The 18532-nt window shown below is 36.0% G+C and overlaps 1 protein-coding gene across 3 annotated transcripts; it reads right to left on the reverse strand.

The window, feature by feature from the left end:
* Positions 1–1847: 1847 nt before the first annotated feature.
* On the reverse strand, positions 1848–18018 carry LOC117335664 (zinc finger protein 76-like). Of its 3 annotated transcripts, none has more exons than XM_033895819.1 (15): positions 17961–18018; positions 17787–17850; positions 15096–15408; positions 14636–14792; positions 13897–13971; positions 13324–13545; positions 12969–13099; positions 12117–12218; positions 10528–10644; positions 9844–10045; positions 8784–8963; positions 8332–8565; positions 7244–7365; positions 6559–6765; positions 1848–5188 (listed from the first exon to the last, which is right to left on the reverse strand). In XM_033895819.1, exons 3-15 carry the CDS (start codon positions 15363–15365, stop codon positions 5054–5056), a joined length of 2154 nt encoding a protein of 717 aa, XP_033751710.1. In that variant the 5' UTR covers positions 15366–15408; positions 17787–17850; positions 17961–18018; the 3' UTR covers positions 1848–5053. The 3 variants fall into 3 exon arrangements, with proteins under 3 accessions (XP_033751710.1, XP_033751708.1, XP_033751709.1); XM_033895817.1 differs by having other exon boundaries at positions 6559–6768; XM_033895818.1 differs by lacking the exons at positions 17787–17850; positions 17961–18018 and adding an exon at positions 16122–17777 and having other exon boundaries at positions 6559–6768.
* Between the last annotated feature and the right edge of the window lie 514 nt (positions 18019–18532).

Raw genomic sequence — 18532 nt, forward strand, 5'->3', positions numbered from 1 at the left:
GGAGGAAACAGCTGTATGATGTTCTCAGCATCACTGACGAGTCCTAGATGCACAAAACTGTAGGGTGTCCCCTGCAGTGTCCCTAGCATCACTGACGAGTCCAAGGAGGAAAAGTTTGTATGATGTTCCTAGCACCACTGACGTGTCCTAGAATGACGAAACATCTGTATGGTGTAATCCGCAGTGTCCCAGCACCACTAACAAGTCCTGGAAAGAACCAGCTGTATGATGTCCCTAGCATCACTGACGAGTCCCAGAAGGACGAAACACCAGGTCCTGTATGATGTACATGTCATCAATGTCGAGTCCTAGACTGAAATAGCTGTATGGTGTCCGTAGCATCACTGACGAGTCCTAGAATGACGAAACAACTGTATGGTGTCCCTAGCATCACTGAAAAGTCCTTTAACGAAGAATCAGCTGACATGACAAGCCCTAGAAGGGCGAAAACGCTGCATGGTGTCTCTAGTAATCCCGAGCATCACTGAAGAGTTTTATCAAGAGGAATCAGCTGTAGGGTGTCCCTTTCATCATCGACGAGACCTAGGAGGAGGAAACAGCTGTATAGTGTCCACAGCAGTACAACGCAGTTTTTTTAATCAATACTTTATTTAATTCTTACTTGAAGATGCTATGTTGTCATTTATACAATCATTTGGTACTTAGATTTTCCCACAGATTGTAGGCATACTGATGTTGCCGACATCTCGCCAGAAAAGTTATCATATCACCCATGCATTACCAAGCCCTTAATTCTTCTTGAGATATACCCATGATATTTTCTTTAAATAACAACAAATTGATTGCCTATATCGATATACTAACCCCCTGAGCTTGAAAACATCAAACTTCGACACTATCATCTTTTCTGCATTAGCCGATCGACTCGATCTTTACTTTAACCTAGCTAACTGCTTCTCCAACCAGCAGCATCAATTTACAAGCCGTTGCTATCTAATAGCCTATACTCATATCACGATACAGTACGGAGTTTCGAGAGATGTAGATTACATAATTTTGTACTCGGTAGCCTTTTTTTTTTATCATATTCAACTCTCGTAAAATGAAAACGAATGCGTTTGTTCAGTTTGAAATGACAAACGGCAGTGTTCCGAGTGGGAAAGCAAAATGTCATAATAGAAGAGACATGTTCATGAATCTTCATAGCCCAATTTCCGCTTCTGTACTACACAGAACAACAATACGACTGTAGCCGATTCTTAATATTACTAGAGAAGAAAAAGGTGCTCGTGAAGAGAGGATGACTCCCCCCGACTGGACATGAAAATGTTTGTAATATACCTGCACGACCATATAGCCTTTCACTTAGAGAAATGGTTCCCCAGTAATAAAATCTGAGCTGATAAGAATGATGATTGAGTTGGTAAAACTTATTTGACAATTGATGTATACAATAAATAAATAATGTTTATACTATATGGACGAACCAACAAGAAAACAATCAAAGTGATTTGTTGTACAAGCGATATCATTATCCTGTATTATCAAACTAATTGTCTGGCCAGTTTTCATGAGCATTCCTTGACTTTATTGTTTCCATAAGAAAGCATTATTGAATTTAAGGGGAAATCCTAGCGGAGGAAGGTTCCTTAAGTTCTGTTTAAGTTTGGAAATTTCCTTCGGTCAAAGAACCTTGATGAAACCGGGGAAAGTAGTATTTCGTCTTTTGAGAAATTGCAAGGTCACCAAGCTCCAGTTACCTTACGTGTGGCTACATTTGAACAATTTTAACCAATTACCACGCTCCATTAATTTTAGACCATTGTTGGGTCAACATGATCAAATACAAGATTTATTCTGATTGTATATAAAGAAAAACAAGTATGTTTATATCAAATATATAATTTAATTTTAACAAATGTATCCACATACAATTTAATTGCATGCATAATGAACATATTAATCATTAATTCAAAACTTTTTAACTAAGTGAAACAATTTAACTATCAACATCATGCAATAGCAATATTCAAAACTAATAAGACAATATCAGTTTCCCGGTCTTAACGATACCGGAGATTCACCAGTGGAAATTAGCAGGACTATTGTGATTATAAACAAATAAATAATGCGTATACAGAAAGATTTTCTACAAAGATTTTCTACACAATATGCTAAAATATATTTCATAATTCCGAAATACACTGGTATAGCAAAGAAGATTTCTATTTTACCTACGAGTTAATTTTAAATCTGGACCTACTGGTCTACTAAATTTGATACCCAAGTCTTTCTGATGTCGGTCGATTCATTTCTGGCGTTACCAATACCTTGTGCATATTTTGTTCAATTTGTTAATGTGTCGGACTTGTAGTCCGTTTCTGATGGGTTCAAAGAAATTTATATGCTGGTAGTATCCCTTCATTTTCCAATATTCATCCAATTAATTCTAGTATAAAATTAAATGACTGTGGTAAGTTAACCACTGTCGCTGGAAGGCTGTTCTATATATAGATGTTAAATGCATATAAATGTCTGGTGTGGGAAGATTTATATCAACTGTTTTTCCATTGCTAAATTCATGAAACTCGGAAGACCTATCAAACTGTTGATCTTTTCAATACTAACTATTGCTGTACATGGAATATCTCCAGATATTTTGTGAAATTAAAATCCCCCCAATACAAAAATGCTAGAGTTTTACCTAAAAATTTGGTTATCTACACAGAAATTGAAAAATTGACAAAATATTAGGAGGGAATGAGAGAACATGATGAAGACTAAATGCACTATTTGTGTATTATCTTGTCTAGCTACATTACAATATACCTCCTAATATCTGTCTTTAATATCAATATATCAAGACTTTGTTCAAAGTAAATGATATGGGTTGGTAATAAACAAATATGTTTATGAATCAAACTCACATAGAAAAGAGGAGTACTTGACTCGAAAAAGACAAGGTGAGCGTTTTCTTATTATTTACCTGCTGCAATGAAGAATCAATTTTCTTTGGTCTGGGCACAAAAATTGTGATCGATATTCATTTTACCGCAGTTTCTAGCTGCTACAGTGCATTCTATATGTTCAAAACTCTAGAAAATATTCGAAAGCAAATAGTGTTAAGGCCACGTTTAAGATGATATATTACATCAAATAATATACTCAAATTTGTTCGGTATGTATTTGACAAGGCTGTGCTGTTTTGTTCGGTATGTATTTGACAAGGCTGTGCTGTTTAATATTAAGTAAAACAATTTAACCAATCATTTACTGATGGAAGAATTAACATGCATGGTGACCAGTCAGGTAGGTATATTTGAGCATGTCCGTGTCTCAATCTGATTAAAATCAGCTGTAACATGGCTACGTTTACTACGTACTAACCTGAACCATGTAACAGCTGATTTTAATCAGATTGCCTGTCTCTGAATCTAAATGTAGATCAGACAGATGTATCCGAAAATGTCTACATATACATTCATGTATATATATATCAATTGTTGGAGAACCTAACTTCACTTTTATTAAATAGACACAGCATAAGGTGAAATTTGAGAACATTTTAAATAAGTAAACAAAAGGCATAGAGAATCTACATTTTGTACATCAATCATTCCCAATGATGTTTGGCAAATATATATTTCAAACATGGCTACCAAATTCAGCCCTTGCCCTAGACTAGAACCATCTTACAGGATTGAATCACCTGCTTCCGCCTATATTGAATCACCAATCCCTTCCAGCTACAGTTAAAGACATAACCTGATGCAAGTTAAATATAAATAGCATTACTGTATGTTCTTTGGTTTATCAGAAGTCATCAGAACAGATTAGTAACTTGATCTCCATAACCTTGAATTTAGATCGAGTTCAATAGTTCAAACAAAACTGACAATCTTCAACTGTATTGTCCTACAGTCCTCATACTGATGCTATCACCCTTGTATCCCCATGGTAATTGTTATAGAATTTTGAACACATTTAACATAAGTGACCTTATATATAAGTGAAGGTCTTATGGTTCTTGATAAGCAATCATTTCAAAGAAAGTACTAATGATGGACGGACAGACGACCAATGATTTGCCACTGCTTTCTTGATGTTACATCCAGGCACTTCTTGTCACGTCAGCAAAAACTATCATCTTAATGGAAACTGCACTCCAGTTTTTATGTCACATTTGAAATAGGATATGGGCAGGTGAATAGTTTACTTTGTACATTAACATAATCACAAAGTGATAAACTTTAAGCAGTGTTGTTTCATCACCTTGATAGCTACAAGATCTTTATATGCTCATAGAAATTGAAAACCTATTCTTCCAATATTTTAATTCTGCCATGCCAAATATAGCATACAACTGGATTAACACTCAAATGATAACTAGAGTAGTGTTTCAAGATCACAATGGTAACTTTAACATGACACCTTCATCAGTATGGTAACTATGATATTTTCTTACATCACCATGGCAGTTATAATTTTATTTTTTCATCACCATGACAACTACATGGTAAATATAAAATTATATTTTATATCCTCCATGGTAACATTAACATGAACCTTATATCATGGTGGTAAATATACGGTATATAACATTATCCTTGAATCACCATGGTAACAATTACATTTTCATTACTTCACCATGGTAACTATAACATGATCCTTACATCACCATAGCGACTATGATTTTATCATCATATCACCATGGTAACTATAACATGATCCTTACATCACCATAGCGACTATGATTTTATCATCATATCACCATGGTAACTATAACATGATCCTTACATCACCATAGTGACTATGATTTTATCATCATATCACAATGGTAACTATAACATGATCCTTACATCACCATAGTGACTATGATTTTATCATCATATCACCATGGTAACTATAACATGATCCTTACATCACCCTGGTAACTCTTAACATGTTCATAATAATAACATGATCACCACATATGGGTAATTGCTAAACCTTAAGCACAGATCACAGGACAGTTCAATGTGTTACTCTTAAATCACGACATAATGCTATCACTGCATCATATCACTTTGTCACAATCAAATCATCGCTGTTTTCATTGGAAGGACATAGTAACATGTTGGACATCAGTCACATTGATGCATTCCGCAGCAGACTGGACCACCTCTTGACCTAGAATAGCACCTCCATCTAGTGTGTCATGGCCCTCTAACTGCTGTTGTGCCAGTTGCTGTAGAAACAAGATCATACAAATGGTCAAATCCAAGTGATTAATTTAATCAATCCGATTGAACAAAGGAGAAAATATAAAAAGAGGCCCAGAGGGCCTGTATCGCTCATCTGGTTTCCACGAGATATGAAACAAGAATGATGCTTAAGTATATTTGTCACTGGTATTGCTATGTCAATATATCATAGGCATTTTATATGGGTACGTGAGGTTTTAATGCCAAAAAATGTATTAATCCATGAAATGAAATTGACTTTTGGCACAACCCCATAGAGATGCTACCACACAAATGTGAGTGATATCCATTGCTTGGTTTCAGAAAAGAAATTGTTTAAACCAACTGACTCCTTTTGACCCTGCCCTCTGCCCTAGGGGGGTTAGTTCCTTGCTTTATAAAATTTTGAATCCCTTCCCAAAAGGATGCTACCAGTCAAATATGAGCTATATCAATTGCTAAGTTTCAGAGAAGAAGTTGTTCATATCAATTTAGCCAAATTGACCCTTTTGGCCCCACCCCTCAGCCCCCAGGGGGGCCAACCCCAACATTTGTACAATTTTGAATCCCCACCCCATGACCATGCTACCATACAAATATGAGCGATATCCATTGCTAAGTTTCAGAGAAGTTGTTTATATCAATTAAGCAAAATTGACCCCTTTTGGCCCCGCCCCTCAGTCCCCAGGGAGCTCGGCCCCATCATTTGTACAATTTTGAATCCCGACTCCAAAGGGATGCTTACAGTCAAATATGAACAATATCTATACCTTGGTTTCAGAGGAGAAGTTGTTTATATCAATATAGCCCAATTGACCATATTTGGCCCCGCCCTAAGGCCCCTAGGGGGTCAGCCCCATCATTTGTACAATTTTGAATCCCCACCCCATAGTGATACTACCAGGCAAATATGAGCGATATCCATTGCTCGGTTTCAGAGAAGAAGATGTTTATACCAATATAGCCAAATTAACCGCTTTTAGCCCCGCCCCGCCCCAGAGGCCCCCAGGGGGTCAGCCCCATCATTTGTACAATTTGGAGTCCCCTACTCATAGGGATGCTTCCGACCAAATTTGTTCAAATTCTGATCAGCGGTTATAAAGAAGAAGTCAAATAAGTCAAGTATTGACGGACGGACGGACGACAGACGCCACGGTATGGCATAAGCTCACTTCGGACCAGGTGAGCTAATGAATGGAATTATCATTTGATCATAGCATACTTGATATCATAGTGGTGGGAATGTAAACTAGAGGATGGTTAAAAGAAAATATTTTTTAGAATTACAATATTTCTTGGTTCTATGATACAAATTTCAATTTTGACAGTGTACATGTATATATAAAATATATTTTCAGCTTAAGTTGTGGCCTACCTGGAGAGCTTCTAGCTGAGCTGGATCAGTTATAACATAAACCTGCTGGCCCTGGTCTCCCACAGTGATAGTTGCCACACCCTGCTGTTGCTGCTGCTGTTGCTGTAGTTGGCCTAGAAGCTGAGCTGCTGTTGTCTGGGTCTGCTGTATGGAAACAACGGCCTGTTCCTCTGTACCTAAGACAGTGGCACCACCCATCAGTGAACTCTGCTGTTAAACAACCCAAAAAATTATTGCGTTATCATTCACATTGACAAAAAATACACTTCTTTTGATAAAAACATGTATCACACAAAAAAAAAATTAAAAAAAAAAGAATCTTCTGTTGATATGAAAATATGATGTGACCAGAGAGTAGAACAATTATTGAGAGTTTCAATTTTCGTTTTGTCTAATTTTGTTTAGTAAATTTCAACACCATCAAACAACCATCCAGTGAACTGAAATCACTATCAATTATTTCCTAGCAAAAGCAAAATTAGACCAAAGAGTGCGATTAACTGAAATTTCATCTCTAGTGAGCTAAAAATCTATCAGACACCAGGAGTTTCTAGTGCGAAGATACATGTATCTTAATACATATTTCAGTTCCAAATCTCAGGAATCCAGGCTTCTTTTAACTTTTCCCACTAGAAAACAGCTCTAACTCTATAGGTGGCTCAGATGACTGAGTGTGTTTACTCACAGCTTGTTGGGCCTCTGATGTTGTTATCGCCATGGTTGCATCCTCCTGAGATACTGTGCCATCTGGTGTTGATAAGGCATACTGAAACTTTGCCCGTTTTTCTGGCGGTTCATCTTCATCATCTGTGAAACATTCATGTACAAAATTCTATGGTAAAATTGATGATCTTTTAAGTAAGAACTTTTTAAATGTCACTTTATATGTTTTTTAGTAATTCTCTGCAATCCCAAATTATTGCATGTATTCCATCAAAATATGAAAATATGTTCAATTGTAGCAAGTAGACATTTGGGTTGGCATTTAGAACAGCACTGGAAATACTTCTATTATTTAGGAATAAACATAACTGTTTTCAAACAAGCCATAGTAATTGACATTTTTTTCATAAGATTTTTAACAAATCTACAAAATGCTTGAATAACTGATGGCTAATAAAATATAAGAGGTCCTCATTGTAGAGCACAACTAGAATGGTGGACATACTAGACTGGTTCCCTCCCTTAGCTCTCTACTCTCCACCATGGCTACACTCAGTCCACAAGGAACTGGTGGTGGGTAACCATGTTCTTTTTTTTATTGGTTAATTTTTATATCCAGTGATGTATGTATTGCTAATTTTAGACATGAAGAACCCCAATATACACAAAGCGATGGATTTCAACGTCAAGAGTAAATACATCTTTTGGTCCATAAACAAATGAAGAGGATCTTAAGTTTCGCTTTTTCAAATGACTTCACGCAAGCAGTGTCCAATGTGCTTATGGCAATGACACTATTAATAACATCTCCATGATGACATCGCATGCACAATAAAGATGCACAAATGCTGGAGTAGGAATTCTCACTCAAGATGGTTACTCACTACCGGTCCTCTGTGTAGCATATGCAAGGGAGGTAACTCAAGGTACCAGTCTAAGCACAGACTGAATTTATTACCCAACATCAGTGAAGAGGATGAATGATAACTCATGATGACTATGTGAATATTGGCCAATCCTATTACAATCAAATCTTACTTTTAGAACTGTAGTTAAACTCGTCAGCAATCCACTGAATCTAAACTTTTGATTTTTTTTTTCTATTCCTACCTGCTGGGTTTCGGTGTTGAACCAGTAATTGAGCCTCATTTTCAGGTGAGATGTCCTCTCCATGAGCAGTGCGTTTATGCATGGCCAGAGTAGATGTCTGTCTGTATGTTTTTCCACAATGGTTGCACACGTAAGGCTTGGAGTGGGTGTGTACCACATGATGTTTGTACAGACTGGAGTACTCAGTAAATCTCTTTCCACAGCCATGTACAGTACATACATATGGCTTCTCTCCTATGGAATAAATAATATTGATTATAAAACAATGAATTTTTTTTTTTTGGGGGGGGGGGGGGGGTTGTTTCATTTAGGTATGTCGAGAGTCCACAAAATGCACACAAACAGCATAAAAGATAACTGTCCTGGTAAACATTTATATCCATCATTTACATTTACAGGTCAGAATGTAAAATATTATCACCAACAGAACAACTTAATGTGTTCCTCAGTACCTGTATGTATGCGGATATGGTTTTTGTAATTGGTGGCACTAGCAAAAGCTCGTCCGCAGCCCTCCTCTTGACACACATAAGGTCGCTCTCCTGTGTGGGTACGGATATGTACCTTTCGTATATTGGATGTTGTGAATGACCGATTACAGCCCTCAAATGGACATTTAAATGGGCGTTCCCCTATTAAACAAAAGAAGCAAATTGTTGTGAAATGATTCCAATGAGATTGATACTACTTTTGAATATGTGTGTACACGGGCAAAATGTCTTGAGGTAAATTTGACCTGAAAAAATATTGACCTGAAATTGGCCTGACTTTGACCTGAATTTAGGGCAAAGTCAGGTCAATTTTTTTTCAGGTCAATTTCTTGACATGAATTGACTGTTCTGCTCTTTTAAGGTCAATTTGACCTGAAAATAAAGAAAATATTGACCTGAATTTGACCTGAAGACATTTTGCCTGTGTAGCCCTTACTCCATGCATGCTCCTGCCAGACATCATGACTCTGAGCCTTCGGCAGGACATTGGATGTGTCACAGCAAGTAACATCTGACATAACAATATGTGCAATGTACCTGTTACTAATTCAACTTCTATGCATGTTACTGATCAAATACATGAAATACAACACTTGGCTTCTTGTTTATTTAAATTCAGAAGTACAATGTACTAGTTATTTAAAGCTTCTATCACACATGGTGATGGGGTCAAGGTAATTCCTTTGAGCAAACTTGATAGTCCTTCATTCTAACATTCTACTTGCCCAATACCATGACTACAAACATTTTGGTTATTGAGAAGAAGAAATTTGAATAAAACAATTGATGCCAGACAGATGATGGACATTGCAAAGCATGAAGTCATTTTTCTCTTCACACAGCTGAACCAAAACCTTGAAAGTATGAAGTTCATTACAAAGTATTACAAATGGAGAATCATAAGAAATTATGTTAGAAAAATCTGTTCATCATATCAATATAGTAAATTAAGTAGTACAGTTTTGAACATATTCGTTATTGATGAGGTAAGCCCTGAAATATCTCAAAAATGGATTCTCACCTGTGTGTGTTCTCACATGCTTTTGCAGGTCCCCTGACGTTTTGAATGCTTTATCACAGTTTTCTTCGGGACATTTGTAAGGCTTTTCTCCGGTGTGAACTCGTGTGTGACTCTTTAGGCCATAGCCTGTGGCAAAGGCTTTCGTACAGGCAGGAAACTCACATTTAAATGGCCTGTCTCCTGTATGAGATCTCTCATGGACCTGAACCAATTACAAAAAAGGACAGCTATTTCACTAACTTTGTATAAATGTTAATTATATTCATATAAGTCTCATGAACAACATTTACTATACATATATTTCTTATCACTCAGTATATCAAACTTAAATCAAACCGAAGTCTTTTCTCTGAGGGGTTTCAATGCCCATCAATATGTGCCAAATATGTGACTTGGAAATATGCCACCAAAAATGCTGCAGACAAAACTGTTTTCAATTTCGACAGATTGAACAGCTTCATCATGATGATAGGTTGAACCCTTCAGAAGAACTATTTACACATTTAACCCTGGTGACTTTGAAACTGGGTCAAGATAAACCAAGACTGAACAAAGTTAAAAGTCCTCTATCACCGCAATTTACATTGACCATTGTATAGCCTCACAAGCACCTCATTTTGCTTCAATATATATCACGTATATATTTCTAAACATTCTTGACATAACTACTTGTTTGGACTGTACCTTGAGATGATGATGGGTGGTATAGAGACGACCACATCCTTCAAAGCTACACTTGTATGCTTTCTCACCAATATTGATTGGTTTGCCATCTCCAGTTAGACCTGCGGCAATCACAGTCTGAATAAAAGAAATTATTTAGGAAATAAGATCATGATTAATTCAAACTTCTTTCATTAAAGATTTTATTTTCATATTTTTAACAATTTTCTTGAAGGTATAAAAAATATGTAATTATTTATCACAGCATTGCAAAAAACAATACGAAACATAGCTGAGGTTAGTTGAATTTTGAGAAAAAGATAAAAATGCCAATAGTTTATGAACAGCGTATGCATGATGACGACAAGTCATGTTGACTCTCCGAGTTAGTCAAGATGACTACCTAAAAAGGATACATCTATAAACTGTTAATACCGAATCATCAGAGGTGACTAATGTGGGGAATTCATGTTCAACGGAGTGACAAAAATAAATCTGTTGTATCCATTGCAATCTTAAATATCTTTATTTCCTCTCTATACACTAACCACAGGGGCATGAATAGTCACTATTAAAAAATAGCCAGAAATACCTATATATAAAGGCATAGGTATTTCTGGCTATTTTTCTGTATAAGACTAGACATGCCCCTGTGCTCTAACCTTCTCAATGCCTTACTATGCAGTAACAAACCAGATTCCTTAAATTAGTATTTGCTGCCCTACTTGTATGGCTTTACTAGTATAATGTGACTGAGTGGTAGGTCATGTTACCATGATCCATTTCAGAATGATCGCACTATAAATTACCGGCCCTAGCATTCCTTGATATTATCTTCATAAAACCTCTAACAGATTAACTATACATATCACATGATTCACTATGGTACAAAATACTTATCTCCAATGTTGCTTTTTACACCAATAATGTATGCATTAAACATGTTGCAATGTTTCAAGACCGACTGTTTTCTTTGTCAAGCTATGAGTGAGTGATTTCTAGTGCTTACCTGTACAACAATGTGACAAAAATGCCAGTCAATAGAGTGCATATACACGCTTCGTCAGATACGCTACAGCCAGACTACTTACTATGATACACATTTCGTATGACTTACTATCAAATAATGATACACATCAATATCACATGACTAACTACGATACACAACACATGACTTATTATTATAAATGATGATACAACATATACAATGAATCACATGACTTACCATCATATGGATCACATGATTTGCTATGATACACATCACGGTTTCACCGGACTTTCTATGACACAAATCAAATCTAAGATAAAGATCACTATGATACATGTACAGTAGATCACATTATTTACCAAGCTGTACATATCACATGACTTACCAAGATACAGGTCAAATGACTTACTATGATACCAATCACATGACATCACTAAGATACACATCCCATGACTTACTATGATATACATCACATGACTTAGGATACACATCACATAACTTACTATGATATACAGTACATCACATGACTTAAGATACACATCACATGACTTACTTTGATATACATCACATGACTTAAGAAACACATCACATGACTCACTATGATATAAATCACATGACTTACTATGCTGTTGACCACTCCTCCAACTCCATTAGCCACACTGACAGTTTTTGCTTCAGATGCATGTACCATATCTGTACATGTCTTCAGCTGTTCTGCTGATACCTACAAAAACACACATCATCCAGTATCATAAATATTGTTTTGTACACTATTTAAAACATCTGTGTGCATAATATTGTAGTGTAGTCGAAAAGACCTGTCAATAATAGCAATTTCATATACTGTACTTTCACATTCCGGTATATCTGTCATGTACTTCACTAATAATTTGTCGGATGAAGGCAACAGAATGTAGTCACCAAAACATGCATACAATTCAATTCTGGTTGTATATGGTTATATATACATTTTTTTTAATATCTATTCACATACACATCATGACCATCGGAGATTTCTTTAACTGACAATATCTTTTAAGTTTGATGCATTAAATTATATCAACATGTGCCCTAACAGTCTACATTCCCATAAGTATTGCTGAAAAAGATTATTCCACCAGTCTCTAACAAGCATACTGGGTATTGTTAAAGCAAAACATGTCCCCTATACAACTGGCCCCCAATAAATTAGTAACTGTGACCTTGATCTTGACCCAGAAACCCTGAAACTCAACCTTGTCTAAGATATTATATATAGAATCCTTTATTATTGTGTGAAGTTTGATCAAAATCCTTCAAGGCTAAAGCACTGACAAACATTGGCCTTACTTCCATAGGTACAAGACAGAGAGGAAACTTATCTTCAGTTACCCAGGGTAGGAGTCTGATATATGTACAAGACGGATGGAGAGAATTCCTATAGTCATCCATGGTTCATTGGTAGGGGACTAATAATGTCCCCATCATATCATACCTGAGTAGTAAGCTGCTCCAGAGTAAGAGGGGCAGAGTCAAGGTTAGCAGCGTCCCCAAACAGAGCCTCGGGTGTTGGGTGGGAGATGTAGGCTGTAGTACCATCCTCCAATTGTATGGCTTGTAATCCCTCTACAATGTAACGCAAAGTTTATAACATCTTCTTCCTAGTGTTTTCAATACTTTAAAGGTTTCGTTTATTTTTAAAATGTTTTAAAAAGATATTTGAGCTTTATGCATAGGTTTAGTTTTGTTGAGGACACATAACACATTTATACTACATTGGTTTACATTTGCATAGTAAGTATCTCAAAATTGAACTTGTCATGAAGGCTTGACTAAGGTCAATGCCTCACCTTTTGGGGTTGTATGTAAATAAGCTGTCGTCCCATCCTCTAACTGGACAGGCTGGCCATCAGTCATATGAGCGTGGCTTTCAGCCAGTGTCTGACCATCCACAATGTGTGTACCATCTACAAGGGTCATCTGCTGGGCCTGAAGCTGCTGTATATCCTTCAGGTCAACCTCATCTGCCATACTGTCTGGCCCGGATTCAATCTGGCTGGGTAAGTTTGACACTGCAATAAGATAAATTTCAATTGAAAGCATTGGTACCAATCCTTGACAGATAGAATTAACACTGTATACAGATTTTATTTTGATGTTGGCTACCACATTGGTATCGTCCTTTAACATATGTTTTTAAATCTAGATACTGTACACGTGGAAATTTATGTGAGGGGGAAATTTACACTTATTACACAGAGTCATTTTGATTGCAAAAATTTTCCCCACGCATATTATTTTAATATCAATTTGCATAATCTCGAACTACAAACGAAGGTGGATTGATTGGGAAAATTACTCCAACGCGTATAGTTTACATATCGAAATCGCGAAATTAACCACGTTTACAGTAGTATATCTACCTTGACTCAGCCCCTGTACCACAGCTGTACTTCCATCCTCAAGTGTTATAGTCTGACCCTCTAGAAACTTTCTCCCTGTCAATAAAACCAGATACGTCTTTATTTTCCTGATATACTTACGAAGTTTGATAGTCTGTATGAAATCTTTACTTTACTCATCAGGTCACAATTCACATTTTGGCTATATTTACTGACATACATATTTTGTTTTGGATTGACAACTTTTAAATAGATTGAGAATTAACCATTCATTTTTGCATTGAGTTGATATGCCACATACAGCACAATGGAGTTAATGATATTGATCTATTGATCTAAGAAGAGAAATATCATTCAATAAACAAGAGACCCATGGGTATTATCATTCACCCAACATACCTACACTGAGTAGATATTCTTTGTTGTTATAACATCTCTAGGAGCAAATATAGCAACTGTGAATTTGTGAATAGCATGACAAATACAAGTATTAATCTACCTTTGGAAAAAAATAATTTAATACCTATTACACTGCATACAGGCTCAATATTGAATAGTATTTGAAGTTTTTGCAATGAAAGTTTATCGCAATAGGTCACTCGAGACTTCACATAGCTTACATTGTATCTTATAAAATTCCAAAGTTTTCTGATGAATATACAATAATCATATTTCACTCTGGTGTCCGACTTTTTTTATCATTCTTTTCAGAAAACAACATATATCAGAGTATATGAATGTACATGAGTATAGGGGTTACCTTTAGGATGCTGAATAAAGGCTGTGGTCCCATCAGCCAATGTAACAGCCTGAACTGTCTGGGCAGTAGTATCAGCAGGGATCAAACCCTGGTCAGGTATTGATACCGTCACGCCCAACTGTTGGGTGTCAATGTCGTGTACTAGGTCCTCCTCAATCTAGCCAAAAAATTAAACATTATGAAGCTACAGACATCAAGATCTCCAATGGTATAAACTTCTCAAACAAAACAGCTACTATTTCTATTTGTAAACTTATGGACAAAGCTGGTTTCAGTATGATCAATTAAGTGCATCTTTGGAGACATTTGACAAACAGGACTAATGCATCATTTGCATAATACTATAGTCAATACTTTGATATCTTAAGTCTGTACAAGTACATATTTTCTCTATTTTGTTATTTCAATTTTTTTTCAATTTTCATTCTAATAATCTTGTAATTGATGGCCTAAGTCTTACCCCATGACTTTGAAGCAGAAGTCCAATTACCTCCCCTTCGTGCATGTCGTTATGAATGCCCACATTAGGGTCAACTACAATGGAATCACCAATCCCTGAATTGTCTACATTGGGTTCAACCTTAATTTCCTGATTAACTTCACACAGTTGGTGGTCATCTGATTCGTCTTCCAGAATGTTAGGTTCTGGATGGTCTGGGGGGTCGTCCTCGGTGATCTGGCCAGGGACATCCCCAACATGGCCAATCCCCTCTATAACAATACTATCCATCTCAGCTGGGCGGCAACATCATGGTCAATGGTGAAACATTTTTCTGCAAAACAGATTATTACTTCATTGGCAATTACACACATATATAATGTTCATGTTTTTTGTTTACAATAACTTTTTGGTAATATTTCTTTGCAATACCAAATAAGCACCTGTAAAAGGTAATAATTCTATAATAAGATTAACAAACAGTTGTAATCATTTGTAGAATTTTTTAGTTTATCTACCTTTTCTTTGTTGATTATCTATTCATCTCCATTTGAATTAACTAAGAACAAAAGGCCCATGGGTATTATCTGACTTGAACAGACCTTAGTAATTGCTCTGGACGACATGCAACTGGCCTCCTGTTAATGAAGTTAAAGTCTAGATCTACAACTAAAGCAATTAAGGAGACCCAGGGCATCCAGTAGACCCTTGAGAGTGTTTTTGACTCCCGAAAATGAGATCTGACTCTTGGGTTTGAAGGGACATGTCTATTTGAAATATATATGTTTTGACCCTTCAGATTTCTCAGAAATAGTGATTTGACTTCTGAAATTACTAAAAGTCAAGGGTCAACCGGATGCCCTGACTAACCTCGCCTGGCTGTTCAAGGGAATAAAGGGGCAGTAAATCTAGCAAACAAACTAATCTGCCTAAGTACTATTGTAGTATATATACTCAGCAGCAGTATAGTGGTCTGACAACACTTCATGTGAAATAGTGTAATTTGGTGGCCATAATCATTGGATGGCCATGTGATTTCGGACTAACCTGAAAAATAACAACACTCGGTCAGGACCATCTCAGGAAAGTTAGAGCTAAATCCCACTCATTCCAATGTGAAAAGAAATAGTAATGTTGCTCAATTGCAAGAAAATCATGATTGCACAATCATGTTACAAAATGGCACCGTGCACGTGGCTACCATGTCAAAGTTTTAATAAGGTAAAAAAGATAACAACATAACACTTTGTCAGCTTCCTTTCTTTAATACCCCTGCCAATATCCAGCTTAATGGCACCAGTGAAACTGGATAAGAAGTTTAAAATGTGTTTTTCAAGATGGTGGCCCAGCTATAGTATGGCAGTCATCAGGACCATCTCTGGATCGATCATTTCTGGCAAGTTTGAGCTCAATCCTATCAGTGTAATTTGAGAAGTTTGAAATGTGAAAAGTTTTTACATGGCAGATGACGATGGACAAAGCATGATGGCTATAGGTCATTCAAACCCTTTGGGTCAGATGACCTAAAAGTTGCCAGTTTTTGCTTTTATGACAAAATTATTCATGTGTGTGCAATATAAATATTGATCGATTTTTAACGTAAACAATTACCTACCAACAAACTCATTTTGGGGGTTCACCAAAATTTTAATATGTTAACGTATCTTATAATGATGGATAATCCTACATATTGTTTTTAACAATATCTTTTCCAATTGGAAGCTGTAAGTAAGTGTTGCAAATAACCTAAGCTACACATGTAGGTTAATTATTTCATTAATCATAAAAAATATTTTATAGGCTATACAGATATGATTTGTCGTTATATAATCCAATAATGGAATCACAGTACAAAGTATAACAACCTGTTGAACATTAGGAAAAAGTAAGTTTTTGCAAACATAGTTACCCTCTTTTGTTTAATTTTTTTTTTTTTATTTATAAATCATTTACATTTAGCTACTTGCATGATGAGAACTCAAAATAAACTTTACAGCCAAAATTGAAGAAATAAAATAAAACGTGTTTGCATCCATTACACAATAATCACTATTCTTATATGAATTGTCATCCGACATAACGATGATATCCCAAACAAATACTGTATACTGTATTTTTCTATGTAAAAAAAGTCTTTCAACAGTGGAAGCCATTATAGTATTAAGTTCCTGTATTATACGCATAAAACAGTATCCATTCATTCTTCCGTCTGTGAATTTGTTGCTACCACCTTTAGGAAACAAGTTGACAACTAGGCCTAGCTAGACTATAAAGGTTGGTTAACACATTGTGTACCTTCTATAGCATACACACATGTCGATCTCGGCCCCTAGAATGCTACAACTAACATGTCAAGTGGGTCAAACAACTCCATATAGTTCACAAAATAAATTAACACAGATTTAATATCAAAGCATTTCTACTTTCATTTTCCAAAAACATGTGTCTATCAGAGAGAAAATCCCAGTAGCTCAGTATCGACTAATGGAAGAATTCGCTTCAATAAGCTTATGTGGTCGTCTAGCAGGACGGTCTCCATCTTGAAAGTTTACTGTACAAGACCGTTTACTTGGTTTTCATGTTTTAAATGGCAAACAGACCCATATTCGAAACATTTTTATAGGCAACATGATAACTGATGCTCTAATTTCATCAATCCCAACAGCCACTCTGCTGTTGACAGTATGCACTTTGAACACTGGGAAAACTTACCCAAAAATCCTCACTACCTAGACCGCCATGCAATGCTCTGTCTTCCGGCCCCGATTATGGATATCTATAATTATAATGAATAAATATATGTAATATTGTCGCAATGTTTGTTTGAATGATTGCATGCATGCATGATTTTATTAGTCAAAATAAGTAAAGATTCAAAGTACTTACTGAATATATATTATAAATCCAACCCCTCCTGACTTTTCTTTCGGTACATCACGCTATGCATATTGGTTTAAATTGATTAGCATATCGTGACGTCACAAAGGCAAGCCCTGCCGTCTAGACTTGCACATGGCCCGTTGGATGAAGCACTTTCAAGACTATTTTTACAACATATATTTACTATAATTGAATAAATGGATTTAATTCAGACATCTGTACCTAAATAAAGTTACATGTAAGCTATATCTATTTAACTACATATATCACTATTTATCAAATACGATCGGAGATATTTGTGTTAAGTAAAATATATAATATTTGTATCTAAAAAAAATACAGCTGGGCCTGTACATCCATGATCTCTGATATAAATAAAAGTGTATCTTGGTGTAAATACAGATATCTTTATTTTACATACAAAATCACTGAGGGACCTACATACATGCAGAGACTTGTATATCAGGTATATACATGTCTCTGATGAGGAGGGATAGTAGATAAAAAGGTCACTTGTCAAGATTAACCCATAGTTAAGTTTAGTCGGGCGGAGGCAGAGGTCTAGCTATATGGGCCAT

The sequence above is a fragment of the Pecten maximus genome, chromosome 10 (genome assembly GCF_902652985.1).
Source record: "Pecten maximus chromosome 10, xPecMax1.1, whole genome shotgun sequence".
NCBI classification, from domain to species: domain Eukaryota; kingdom Metazoa; phylum Mollusca; class Bivalvia; order Pectinida; family Pectinidae; genus Pecten; species Pecten maximus.

Bases quoted from the DNA above. Each gene is read 5' to 3' on its own strand.
- LOC117335664 (XM_033895817.1), bottom strand. From the start codon at position 15,365: ATGGATAGTATTGTTATAGAGGGGATTGGCCATGTTGGGGATGTCCCT. The intron at 13,546-13,896 runs GTAGATATACTA...ATCTTATTGCAG, and splicing joins GGTACAGGGGCTGAGTCAAG to TGTCAAACTTACCCAGCCAG. The intron at 10,645-12,116 runs GTAAGTCATGTG...TCTTTTATTCAG, and splicing joins GAGGAGTGGTCAACAGCATA to ACTGTGATTGCCGCAGGTCT.